This window comes from Sarcophilus harrisii, chromosome 3, assembly GCF_902635505.1.
Source record: "Sarcophilus harrisii chromosome 3, mSarHar1.11, whole genome shotgun sequence".
Taxonomy (NCBI): Eukaryota; Metazoa; Chordata; class Mammalia; order Dasyuromorphia; family Dasyuridae; genus Sarcophilus; species Sarcophilus harrisii.
In genome coordinates this window covers 95,621,224-95,635,968 of record NC_045428.1, presented here as the reverse complement: position 1 = coordinate 95,635,968, position 14,745 = coordinate 95,621,224, and the positions used below count along the sequence as shown (strand labels likewise).

Here is a 14,745-nt window from a genome sequence, read left to right as displayed (position 1 = left end):
AATCATTTCAATTTGTTGTAATTTCCATATACTTTATTTTATGGCTATGGTACTGATGTAATTATCACTTCAGATTAAACAGGACTGAATAACCAAAATTTAAGGTTGTTTGAGAGAGAGGAATGAGTCCTAAATCCCTGGATTCTTGGGGGGGGGGGGGAGAGAAGGCATAACTAGAAACTAGACTATAGAAACTATAAATTCTAGAAACTATAACTACAAAAGAGATACTTGACAACTATATACTGGAACAATAGGGCTGAGATTCTATACATATGTGCTTAGGGAAACTGCATAATATTTTAATCTTCAGAAAAAATACCAAAGGTTTAACAATTATATTCTGAATTTCTTTATTCAATCCATAATTATACAGGGAAGCTAAATATATGTGGCAATCTCTATGTATTTCTAATTGGGGTAATGAGGTCTCAGCCCCGAGGAGCTAGCTATATCAGAATCACTTTTCCAAGAATAAAAATACCTAAAAAATTAAGCTGATCTAAAATTTCTTGTGACATGTTAATTTGTCATCATCTCTTATTTCAAGATATTTAGTTAACCTTACTAATAACTATTGAAATCTATTATTTAGTTTTTATATATAAATCTTAAAGTAATCTTGAATTAAGATATATCTGATAAAATATTTTGGTGGGTTATTATATGAATTAATGAGTTCTTAATATATCTCCACCCTAAAAAAATTGCCCAACAAAATGCTATTAAATGAATCAAGATGTTCTGATTGCTGTAAATGTGATCCAGGAAAAAAAAAATATCAAGTTCACAATTAGTCTGGGTGGGACATAAACAGAGTTAGAACTCAATTCTCAAATTATACATATATAAATGCTATATGATAATATAAAAGATGTATTAGAGAAATAAGCACCTAAACAAAGATCTCCTCCAACTTATGTATATATTTAGTGTGCAGGTTTATTTATGTCTCATAAAGTAATTCAAGTGCTGCTTTAAAAAAAAAAGAAAAAGAGATCTTATGTACTGGGGAGAAAATACTGATAAATTAACCAATGAGAAAATAAGGGAATTCTGAAAGAGAGAGCTTGGTAACTTTCATATAGATCCAAAGTGATTTTTAAATTTCATAATACTTATATTTAAATAATTTAAAATTATATTTTAAATTTATGCAGGGCATATCCCTGCCCTGCTTAAGGTTAATAACTTCTGAAAAACATTTACTAGTTGCAATAAAAGCCCAAACCACCTTTCAACACTTTGGTTTTCCTTGTGCTCAAACACAATTCTCTGCTTGCTCAGCTTATCACATTGGTAACAGTCTCAGTTAAGAGCAGTTGTGAGTGTGTGTGTGTGTGTGTGTGTGTGTGTATGAAACAATTGTCTAAACTGACAAAACTTACAGAACATAAGAACTAGAAAAAATCCAAACTAGGGAAGCACTAATTACTTTTTAAACATGAAAATAAATGTGTTGTCCACTCACATGATTTTTTTTCTTTTTATCTATCTTACAAGTTCTCTTATCTCCAAATATTTAAATGATTTTTTTAAATTTCAAGCGTTCATACTTAAGATTCTCATGATAATATATATTTTGAAACATTTTTAAAATATTAAGCCTCTCTCTCCTAAATCATTGTTTAAAAAAAAAGCATATACAATGATTACGCCTTCCTTCAAAGTTAATGTTTACCATATTAAAGTGGTTAAAATGATTTTAAGTAATGCTCATGTGGGAAAATGATTTCATTTCCATTTATAGTTTATCAAGTTCTGACTGACACACATTAGCTTTGTAACTCTGTACAAATCATTTGAACTCTTAGTGATCTAGACAATTCTCTAAAACCTCAGTTTCATAGAAAAGGCCATTTTGCATTGGCAGAGGATGTTGCCTTACTATGGAGTTGCTGATACCAAAATGAAATCACAGATCTTTGCCTTTCTCTGTCATTCATTCCCACCTTCTCCTTTTTTGACATTTAGAAAACATGAGATAACAAGGATTTTTAAGAGTTCTGGTTTTGTAGGCAGTGATTTCAAGTATTACAACAATTACTAAAATGATGTCATCCTTTTCTTCAACACAAAATAATAATTTTTTTTTCAGAATACATCAAACAACCCAGAAAGCAAACTTACTTCCCATTTGTCTTCCCGTGTAAGAAAACCTTGGCTTTTTCTATATCATAGAAGCATAGATATTGAAAATAAAAAGAATATTTAGCCATTTAATTATATTTCCCTACCATAATTCACAAAACCAATAACCTAGTAGTGACAAAGAGTTAAAGCAGTTTCTAAAGTTGCTTGATTTATTCAATTATTGGATTCAATTGATGGCCTATTAAAACCTCAAAGGTTTTTCTATGATTTTTGCAACAAGTTTCTTCATTCCAAATAAGTAGTTTTGTTTCTGCTTCTGACTTCAAAATTTTTTTGTGTAATTTTAAATGGGATAGGAATAATTTTGTCTTTAGTTGCAATCTGTTTCTTTGGAGGACAAATGCAAATTGATAACATCTCCATTTAGAGCTTGGGAGCAAATGTAGACAATATATTCACCAAACTACCATTTTAATAAAAGTTATAAGATATGAAATGTCATATGGTACAAAGGATGATTAGCTCTACAAAATAGAGAAAGGTGAACTTCAAGATGAACTATGTCATGTTGATGGTTCAACTTCTAAATCATGGAATCTATTCTACATCTAACTTAAAACATAAAGGAGAGGGATGAACAATGACTTCCTTGCCAAGTTTAGCTATTTTTCCCTTGTGGGGGCGGGGAAGTTTTTTAAAACTAGTTTCATCAATTTCCTAATAAAAAAAATACCATAAGATTAATGGTAGAGTGGCTTTGCAGATGTAACTATGATAACTTTAGAATCATTCATATTCTCTGATAATTCATTAACTGGAAAGACTAGAATAAATACATTTAGATAAAACTGTATATAAATGTTTACATATGATTATTTTTTCTCCATTCCCTCCAACCTCTACTTTGAAGATGACACTTTGTCAAACACTAATGGTTACAAAATAAATATAATAAACTGATTTAATTTTAGGATTATTCAGATGAAAATTCCAGTAACTTGATCTGGAAAATAATGCACATTTGAACTTGTTGTTCTTTATTTTTCCCCAAAATTATCATGTTATTTATAAGACCACAGAGAAATAATCATCTATCAGTCATGAATTTAAAATATATTTGTATATACTCATGTATATATAAGTTTTATCATCTAAAATGTAACATTCTGTTTACAAGAGAAGATAGCTAGCAGATGAAGTATTTGCTCACCTGGCAGAAGCAGATCAACAGACTGAAGTCTACTTGTGATGGTGTGTAGGGTGAGGATAGCAAAGGAAAGCAAAGTCGGGAATGCTTGAAAAATAAAATATTTTTAGTTAACAAATAGAAAAAAAAATCAAGTTGGAGAAAAGGGTCCAGCCCAATTATAAGGTCTTCCTTTAACCTGGTCTCCATTTTAATATTACTATTTTTAATGATCCCAAAAGATATGGTACTATATTCTCATAGAATCATGAGACATATCTGAATGACTACTTTCTGGGATATTTCAATTCTAAGTGAAAACAATACATCTGCTAACCCTACATATCACATTCAAATTCATATTTTGTAGTGTTACAGTAGTTCTTGCTAAAGGCATTTAAGATAAGCAGCTCCAGATTTTAATATCACCAATGATAAAATACTACTTTTAGGATGATAGTGAATTCATTTTGATTTTTCCTTAGTTTAAGAAATTATCTCCTCTTTTATTGAGTGCATTGTGAGAAACAGCTTCATATATGTGGTTAAAGATAGCAATAGGATTTCAATCCAAATATTGCGCTGAAATCTTAGTCTTTGAGAGATAAATGTCTTGCTCATGTTCACTAGTTATCTGTTAGGGTCAGGATGCTAAAAGGTCAAGGCTACTTCTCTAGCAATGTTTCTATATTTATTCTCACTATAGTTTAGTGAATTTATTAAACATAAACCATGTAGTCAATATGCTACTTGTTGTTTAAGTCTCTGCATAGGTTAGATATCAGAACATGTTAAGTGTATTTTAGAGGCTTTAGAAGAAAAAAAATGGATGTGAAAGGGAAAAAAAAAGATTGCTATCTAACATTCTTGCTCTGCCTCCTCAATAAAAAGGTGGAGCTGTAAGCAAGTATTGTTTCCCTTTTAAAGTTTCATTTGCTTATTTTCAATTTTTATTCAGCATCTGTTGTTCCCCCTCCCCTGAAATGTAATTATGTAAAATTCCATTATAAAACAAGTTGAGTACTTAATAATAGGCAGCTTAAACATTTCTTCACACTGTTGCCCTGCAGATGTTTCTGTCTTTTTTTTTTTTTTTTCCTGGCATCCTATTTAATTTCTCTCCCATTCTTAAAGTGTACTCCCACAACAGATGGAAACACCTGAAAATAAGTCTGGCTTGTGCACATGTTTATAAGACACCTATTATGATATTCAGCACATTGGAGAAGGAGAAAAATACAGAATATTTGTCAAATTGAAGCAAAAGAATTAAACTGTGAGTCACATTGTTGCCACATTTAGATAAATGTCCTCAAGTGATGCTGCAGCTCTTGGTAAAAGTGCTTAAGGTAGGAGCCCTTACTCTTCAGTATTTAGACCCACTCTTTCAAGCAGACTCCCTTTGGCTTTACTACCTTTGGAGTAATACCCTTCTATACTCAATTTTTTTTATTAAATACTTCTCATTTTGGATAATTTCATTTGTTAATAAATTTCATTAAATGAAATTTTATGTTCAGTTTACAAAATGTAGGGCTGGAGTTTGAATCACAAGATGGGAATTTGAAATCCAGTTTTCCCATTTACTAGGTGTGTGATCTTACAGAAGTCACTCATACCTCTATGGGTCTTAGTTTTTTTTTTTTTTTTTTTTTCCCCAAATTAAAAAAAAATGAATTAGATAATGTGTAAGGTCCCTTCCAGGTCCAAAATCTATGATTCTATGAAATGTAAAAGGAGGGGGATTGATAAATTTATCTTTAAGTTCCCTTCTACTACTAGACCTAAGAGTCTAGGTTTCAACAGGGATATAAGATCTCTAAATAATTCCTTTCCCATAATACAACTAAAAGCTTGTGATGCCTATTAGCCTTTCATCTCCTGGTACAGGGTAGTCTCATTCTAACGAAAACAACATAAATTATCATGTGAGGAAACTTAAGCTCAAGAACCCCAGAAAGTCATAAAAGAAACTTAAGAAGGGCAAAAAGTCAAATTAGAAAGTTGATACTGAAAAAGAGATTTTTAGATGAAATGGATAATACAAACCCAGTCTTCCTTTTCATGGATCTTAAATGAAGAAAGTCTGGTATGGTTTGATAAGAACATATGCTAGCAAGATAGATGTTGCTGACTACAAAGCTTAGTAAATACCTTGACTAAGATCAGCCAGTGGAACACAAATTATTTTATGCAAGATGGATTCAAATCATATTGAATAATTTAAAATGGAGTATTTGCTTCATAGGGTTATAAATTAATAGCTCTTCAAGTTTATGCTCTGCAGACCAATGGGGGTTCTCTTTTCATCTTGAAATAGGTTTGTTTTGTATAAAATCATATTTTAAATGCAATATGCAGTTTCAGTTTGTGTAGTCTCTCACAATAAACTATCAGGCAATTATACAAACTATAAATTTTAATATTTATATTTATTTCTAAAGTAAGCTTTACTTATATCTTTACTATTTACTTTATAGTTGAAATAGATTACCATTATAGAAACAGAATATCATATGACTTTGGTTTGGGCATGTATGTTCGTATATATGTGAATACATGTGTATATGTACATGTGTATTGTAAATACATTAACACATTACATTAGTGTGTATATACATGCACACACACACTAAAGCATATGTTTTACATGCATTCATATAAATGTATTTTATAGCTAAAGATCAAAATGGGATCAATGTCTAAATCTTGGGGAGGAGGAGGAAAAATCATATATTTGTGCTCAGTTTAGCTCAGTCACCCATTTGGATGCCTTGGGACAGAAAGTAGATATGAAAATGTGAGTTGAATCAAGTAGAAAATTATTAAAATCACATTTTGATTCAATCAGTGAAATCAGCTTTAAGAGTATCAAATTATTATAAAATTCAATTCAACTTGGATAAAAATTACTCAACATTTATCATATGCAAAACTGTATACTAGGCACCAAAATATTTAAGATTATGAATAAGAAATAGCCTTTTATTTCAAGGAGCATCTTATAGATGGAAGCAAAATTCACATGCCCACAAAATATAATATAAAAAGTGCAAGTGTGTCAGAGAGATAAAAACAATGTTATGAACATTTGAAAGAGGGATAGAATCACTCTCTCCAAGGGACTGTTAAGGTAAGCTCGATGAAAGAGGCAACATTTGAGTTGTACTTAAAAAGATCAGATTCCAATACAAAAATATAAAGTGAAAATGTTTAAGGACTAGGGCATGATGTGAACAGTGGTATGGTTATGAGCAGTGAAGAACATAGGGAAGATATGATTTGGCTAAAGAATAAGAAATATAAAGGGAGGCAGTAAATGTTACCAGTCCACACTCATTTACATAGTGCTAGCATTACAAAGAATTATGAAATTTCAAACACAGGAGAGATATTTAGAATTTTTGTCCAGTTGTCTTATTTAGGGTTAAACAATGTAAGAAATAGCTCAAATAAACTCTTGTGCTTCATTATACCTTTCAGTACATGGAAGTATTAATTTTCCATGTATTCCTATGAAATACTTGAATTTAGACTTTATTTAAAGCAATTGAGTAGCTTTAACAATAGAAATACAAATAGATTCATTATATTTAAGAGTTGTTCTTTGCTTGAGTTATTAGCTATCATTGTCAAAGGTAAAGCATGCTATACTAATATCTTATGTCATAAAATTATGATTTTTGTGTCTAAAAAAGTTGAACAAAAATTTAATTCTTTAACTTTTGTTTCTCTCATTTAGCATGTGTCCGATTGTCATGCCTCAAATTTATTATGTTTTCTCCAAACAAAAATAACTCCAACATAATACTGAATTTCTGAAATCAACAAAAGAATGTTTAAAAAGAAAGGAAAAGTTTAGTAAATTATAACTGGAAATGGAATTAAATAGTTCCAGCTATAATTATATTTATGTGAATAGAATGTATGGCAAACCTTCCTTTCAAAACACAGAGTAAAATCTTAATCAATATGATTTAGTTTAAAATAAAAAAAGTGTCAGTCCTATTTCTCAATACTTGTTTCAAAAAAGCAGTATTATATTTCAAAAGCTTAATGTCATCATACTGAAAATAATACTTATAAAAAGGAGCCAAAGGTTACAATTTTTTTTTCTTTTCATGGAAGACTGAACAACCAAAAATGTTTTTGAAATATATTTCCCCTAAAAAATTTATGAGGAAGTAGTTAACTTTGTTTTTCATAAATGAAAGAGAACAAGATGTGGAGAAAATCTTTCCTTAAGACCATAACATTGTTTTGCCAAAGCAAACTGTGAAATTGAGTATGTGCATTATTAATATAGAAATTTCTTTTGAAATGTAAATTTAACTTCTACAAAAAACAATATTATTGTGTTTGGGTTCTTTAATATATGATATAGCTCTTTTGAATTTTGCGTCTAAAAATATTTGAATATTCAGTGCCCTTTTCTAAACAACCTTTTTCCTATTTTGAGAAGAAAATAGCAGAAAGAATAGAGTGGAAATATCAAAGAACATTAAAAAGGATTTGAAACAACCTATACAGGAGGTTTATTTTGGACCTACCCAAGAAAACTGAAAGAAATCTACATTGTACAAGCTGCCACATGTCAGTACACAGGTAGTTATTGAGCACTGATGTGTGCCCAGAAAATGCAGAGTCTTGGAGTTGATCCAACCAGGTTATAAGTTGTAGCAAGAGTATTGAACCTAACGGTGTGTAAAAAATGACAATGGTATCTTCAATACAAATGCATGAAACTATTGGATACAACTGTGATATTGTTTATGGTATGGTTTCTGCCCCATTATTGCAGTTTCTTTGAATGAGAAAGCAATGCATACTGTATGGTAGCATAGCAAATTACACCCTGCTCACTTAGCTTCAAATAACCTCTTCCAAGCCCTGTGCACACATCTTAGATTTCAAGGTTTCCTGGTGGGAATTCTATTCAGCTAAGCAGGCTCCTTTATAGAGAATTACACAGCTATTTAATTTAATTTTTCCTGACATTTAGCCCATTACTCATTATTTTGACCTGGAAAAAGATACTGAAATCAAATTTTTTAATGATTCACATTATCAGAATTATGATCAAAGAGAGAAAGCCATGATCTGTATTAAATTTTCCGCAAAATTTTCCTTTCGTATTAGAGCACTTTGTTGAGCAGACTTTGTAATGCCTGCAAAAAACATCATGAAGGCATAATAAGCCATGTAATCATCATTATCCTTGACTATGGCTACAGGGAAGGGGAAAAAAAGAATTTAAACCTTTTCATTTTAATGTCAAAACAAAATGGCACACTGACAGCTCCAGACTATGCTGTGATTAAATCACAGAGACTATTCAGATTTAGGTATGAAATCAGAGGACAGGTATCCAAGAGTATAAAAATATCCATCCAGCTCAAGCATAATGATTGTCTGACAATTTCTATCTGGGTTTTCCCATCTTTAAAACAGAAAAGGGAGAAGAAAGAAATGACAAATCTTCTTCCTATATAATGTAGAAATGAAAGCCACTTTTTAGCACTGTGGAAGTCCAATATTCTCATTTTCAAGATTTAAAAAAAAATAAACTAAACTAAAGCCTAGTAAAGATGAAGTAAATTTTCAGAAGCCAACAGTCAGGCTTCAAATCCAGATCAGACTATAATACCATTGTTCTTTATTAGGGAGAACTTTCTTTATCCAAGCAGAAATAATAATTAATAACATAAGTAGAATTTATGCCACAACTACCACATACAATACACTGTCCATGCATACAATGCACTGTCCATGCACTTCAAAAATTTTAATAGGTGATACAATACCCATTCACAGTCTTACTATTTGTTCCCAACTTAGAAATAGGGTTAGGTTCTAAGGGTTTGTTTGCAAATCTATTATTTGTGTATGAGTCCACATTATCTAATAGAAATACTACTATGAAAATAGGGGGTTAGTTCTAAGGAATGATTTTGCAGCCTAATTCTGTCATTTCTTATTAGCTGTGTGACTTCGGTAAGTAAATCTTTCTGAATCTTGTTTTTCTCATCTGTGAATGTAAATAATAATATGGCTTACTACCCAGGGCTATTATGAGGAGAATGATTTTTAAATCTACACGTGAAAAGTGAAACATTTCCAGGTTAGACCACAAAGGATTAACATTTTTAAATGTTCCTTAAGGACATGAATTTAATTAATTAATTAATGTTTCAGTTATATACCCAACACATAGAAAAAGATTTAGTACATGGTAGGCTCAATAGATGCTTGTTGGTTGATTGACTGTTAAAATGTATCTAAACTACAGTATTAATAGTGACAGCCTGAGTTCTGCAGGAAGCAAATTTTAGTTCTCCACAAGCAAAATCTTCTAAAAATTAAAGTTGTTCAAAAGTGAAAAGAGCCACCTTCATAGCTAGTGTCTTGCAGCCTATGAGGTTTCTGTTTTGTTTACAACTGTTATGATTAATCTCAAATAATATGAGTTTAATCATTATCTCCAGCAGATAATTTCTAGGTATGTATGCATATATGTACATATATGTTTATATATATATATATATATATATATATATATATATATATATAAAATGTGTGTGTGTAATGAAATCTGTCTCTTGACCTACATAATAAATTGCCTATAAGACATTTTAAAGGAGATGGTCTTTTCAATGTATCAAAAACAACTCATTATTTTCTTCCACAATGCTACTTCTCTTCTGCATTTCCCTATTTCTGTTGAGGGCACCATCACTCTTCCAGTAACCCTGACTGCAGCCCTGGTGTCATCTTCAATTTCTCATTCTCACCCGTTCCACATAACCATTTAATCAATTCACACCTCCACAACATTTCTTATATATACCCCTATTTGCTTTATATATGACCACAGCACTATTTCAGCATTCATTATATTTTGATATTATTACAATGTCTTCCTAATTGTTCTTCCTGCCTCATGTTTCTTCCCTACTAATCTAGTCTCCATATAACCATCTCATATAGGAGGTGATTTCCTTAAAATAAAGGTCTGATTTTGTCATTTATCTATTCAATAAATTCCAGTGACTCCCTATCACTTCTTGGATTTAATGTTCAAGAACTTTCACAACTTGGTCCCACATTTCCTTTTGTGATGTTATTGTTTTCCTCATTTGCAAAAAGGCTAGATTCTACCTGATCAGTCACTTTAATCTCACTTCCTCATTTTGCAAATGAGGAAATTGAGGCATAGAAAGGGTAACTGTCTTGACCAAAACCAAACAAGGAGAATGAGGGAAAGATTAGAAGCCATGTTATTTTCTAATTCCTATGTCAATGTTCCTTTCCCTATACCAATATTGGAGGAGTCTTAGGTGAAACAGGGATTATCTTTGTTGGGGGGAAAGAGGGTTAACTTGGCCCAAGAGGGCAGAATTGAGGGCTGTGGGATGTGAAGAAAGGATTTTGTGATAGCGAGAAAGAATAATAATTCATCAAAGATTTCAGCTGAATTTAAAAGAAAAAATAATAATTTAAACTATATAGAATGGGTAGTCCCAGAATTTAATAGACTCTCTTTTAATGGAGATCTCCAAGAAGAAATCTGATGAGGATTTCCAGAGTTGTTGCATGTTACACTACTAATCAGTTGATTCTACAAGTCAGGTGACCAATGAGGCCTAAACATCTGTCCACATTGTTGAATGTGAGATATTATAAGGCCAATTCTATGCACGTATCTGAATGAATTTCATTTTTATGAATTGCAGGATTGAAAAATATGTATGTCCATGTTATAGTTCAAATATTTCATTTTATAGATAAGGAATATAAGGCCCCAAAAAGACTAAATAATTTGCTAAAGGCCACATAGGTATTTACTTTGAAAAATCAAGATTATAATATATGTCACTTCATCCACAGCAAAGGGATAAAAAGGTTGATTCTGCATGATACAATTTTTTCTTTCTATTCTTCTTTTGTCATTAAGTTAAAGGGACAAACTAAATTTCTATAATTAGTTTGTTCTAGAAAAGGCCAAATAAATATTTCAATATTTAAACTGGAAATGTTTCAATTTTTCAGATTACATATATATATATATGTATATATAGATATGGATATAGATAGATAGATAGATAGATACTAGCTTCTAAGCCTAGAGAAAATAATTTAATTCCTGAAATGGGAAATCATAGCAGAGAAATTATGTTACAAATATATAAAAAGATGGAGATCATATGGTCAAGATTAAAACTGAAAGGATCTCAAAGATGATTTAGTCCAATCCAGAGAATGATATGAGTTGCCATTGTTAGTAGTAGACCTGCAATTCAAATCCAAGTCCTTTACCTCCACATATAATTTGTATCATCCTTCCTGCTTGCCATGAATGAAAAATAACCAATGCAACAAAAACAACAAAAAAGTATTCAGATGATCAAGTAACAACAGCAACCAAAAAATAAATAAAAAAATAACAATGTGCTAAAAGTTATTTGAGACAAAAAAGGAGGGTTTTTTTTTTAAAAATCAACCAAAAATTATTAAAGCTTTGGCATCAGAAAATAATAAGTAGATATGAATGATTAAAAAGAAAGTAAAACTGAGAACTCAATCAGGAATAAAAATCTAAATGCTTGAAGAGACAATACAAACTAAAAATGCAAAGCTAAAATGTGATGAAATGCAATGTAAAAGTTTGATCAAGGGATTGCAGCAGAGTTCAAATGAGTACTAGGAAGAATGACAGACTGGTAATTAAAATTACAAAGATGGCTAAGCAAATGATTTCTGGAGGTCAAGAACTTGTTACAACCTTTCACCTTTTGATTTTTGGCAGAAATCAAAAAGAACAACATAGAAATGAAAATTATTTCTCACTAGAGTCACTCCAATATGCTAGTGACATTCATACAATATACCTGAGTATATATTAGACAATGCTTCTATTTCTATATATCAAAAAGAAAACTCATGTATTCCAACAATGTAGACTTAAACTATTCAGCTATACCTCAGATAATAATTATCTGGGACACTAAAAGATCATGGCAAAAGCTAATCTAATAAGTCTTCCATTATCCTTTAATACTTTAACTCTGTGCCGTGAGCTAAACAGTTGTCAAAATTGAGCTCTGTTTACATCGAACTGGATAATAGTGAAATAAACAGAGATCACTGCTGAGCTCTAATTATAAAAACAAATTGTTCTCTCAGTAATTGAACTGAAAAGGTTAGCTGGTATTTTCTTCTGCCTTTGTGGAAGGTATAAAAGACAGATGAAAGATCATATAGCATTTCTTGTGAAGATATGTGGAATTGAGAAGATCTAATAGGAAGATGCTTGGGCTCTAGACATAATACTCCAATGCCTCATTCAATAATAATCTATGTAATTCTGTAAGGTAACATAGCAAATAAGTGGCATAGCTATGTAATGTATCAAAATGACAAGGTCAGCTACATGTGTTTCAGAATATATAAAAGAAATTCCCTATAAAATATATATGCATCCATTTATATAAATACAGATGTGATGATATATGTGTATATATGAGTGTATATATGCCCACATATATATATATATATGTATATATATGTAATGTGCATAAAATTTTATGTTATACATGTACAATTTCAATGTTATACATGCATGCAGATATACATGTGATTCATAATAATTTTGCTCAATTATGTTGGCATTATATGTATACAGCCTTGAAGTTGTTTTGAGGTTAGGATCTATATATGTCATCCATACAAATTACAATAGTTATATGGATCTGTGATATATATTTTTGAAAAAAAAAAACTAAGAAAACTTTAAAAATAAATCATTAAACAGTACAATAAGGTTTTTAAATTGGATTTGGGAATATGAGTTAATATTTGGTTTTTTTTCCACTAGATGCAGATACAGCATCAACCGATATGGTTAAGTATGAGAAAGATCAGTGAAAAATATACATTAAAAACTATTTTAAAATGTATGTATTTTATGTGATAAAAAATGATAAAAAAAACAGAATTATGTAACAATTTAAAGGAAAGAAGGCAATATTTTATACTAGTATTTCAAAGTTATTAACATACATCCAAATTACATTAACAAATATCCAAAAACAATCATACTTCAATATTGTGCGTGTTACTATACAAGGTAGTAACTAATCCAAAGTAAAAGATAGGTAAAACATGCACACATGCATAAATATATACACACATGTTCAAATAAGTAGATTTACATATGCATATTTATGCATGGATAAATATGTGTATATCTACATGTGTATATGAGATATGAAAGACAACATTGTACAGTGCATTGCATACTGAACATAGAGTATTGAATACCTGTTTTCAAATCTCATCTGGCTTACTAGCTATTTGACCAAAAGAAAGCTAGTTAGCCCTTATAAATACCAATTTGCTCATTTCTTAAATGAAATAATAAAAGATATAATATTATGTGACAGAAAGATATATGTTTGTGTGTATTAGCAAAATGCATATGCACACACACATATATAGATCAAACCAAGTATTCTAGTATTCATTGCCATCATCATTATGAGAATATCCTACCACAATCAGACTTAAATTCGTTTTATATAAATCATTATGTATTTGGGGATTAGAAGTAATACTAAATGTATTGCCATGAACCTGTTGCTTATTGACATCATCACTGCAATCTTATCTCTCAGTTTGGTCCTCTAGAGATTAAACCTGTTAAAGTGTAGCTCAAAAAAGATAACTTAAAAAAAAATAAACAGAAGAACAGTATCAATTCTTCTGGGGGAAAAAAGGCCATCTTAAATTTCTAATACGGAGCACTCATGCAAGAAGGCTGCTAAATTGCTGTTCTGCAACACTGCTAATCTGCATAAAAACAATTTTATTTTATGAATAAATAAAAGCTACTTTGTATACTCATGAAGGACTAGAGTAAGAATAAATGCCAGGCTAAATAGCACACAGTAATCCATTTAATGAAAACAAATGTACACAGCGCTAGCCAGTGAAGAATGGGGTAACAGAAAACTTTACTAAGTGCTCTATTGGTGGAGAAGATTGTCTCTGTGAATGGTGGACAAAAAAAATAAGCAATTAAACCTATTTAATTCAACAATTTCTTCAAATCAGCATCAGAAATCCTAAAAATTTTAAGGATCATTTATAACAAACCAAGTGGGCAATTAACAGCTTGTTGAAGATGTCAATCAACTGGGGATGTGGGTGGAATTTAAGTAGCGGAAAGTACTGCCAGTCTTCATGTTTGACTTCTTTCTTCTATTAAACAGGGGAAAAAAATCCAGCATCATTTTATCTGTCTTATAGAAGGAAAAACTTTTTTCCATTGTAGGTTTCTATTTATAATTCTTTTGGAAACCACATTTTTAATATCCAAGACTTGAAGAATTTTATACCTTGAAAATGAGAACCACTGCCTTCCTTTATCTAGGATAATTAATAAAAATAAAATTCAATCCCATTAT

General features: G+C 30.6%; 1 protein-coding gene across 4 annotated transcripts in view; it reads right to left on the bottom strand.

Moving 5' to 3' along the window:
• PCDH17 (protocadherin 17) overlaps positions 1-14,745 on the bottom strand; it is a 114,798-nt gene that overhangs the window by 22,395 nt on the left and 77,658 nt on the right. For 2 of the 4 annotated variants that reach the window (XM_031958454.1, XM_031958455.1), the window contains one exon: positions 3,305-3,388. The exons of the other annotated variants lie outside the window; for them this stretch is intronic. In XM_031958454.1, coding sequence (XP_031814314.1) covers positions 3,305-3,388 — 84 coding nt within the window. The remainder of the gene's footprint in view (positions 1-3,304; positions 3,389-14,745) is intronic. 4 annotated transcript variants of the gene reach the window in all.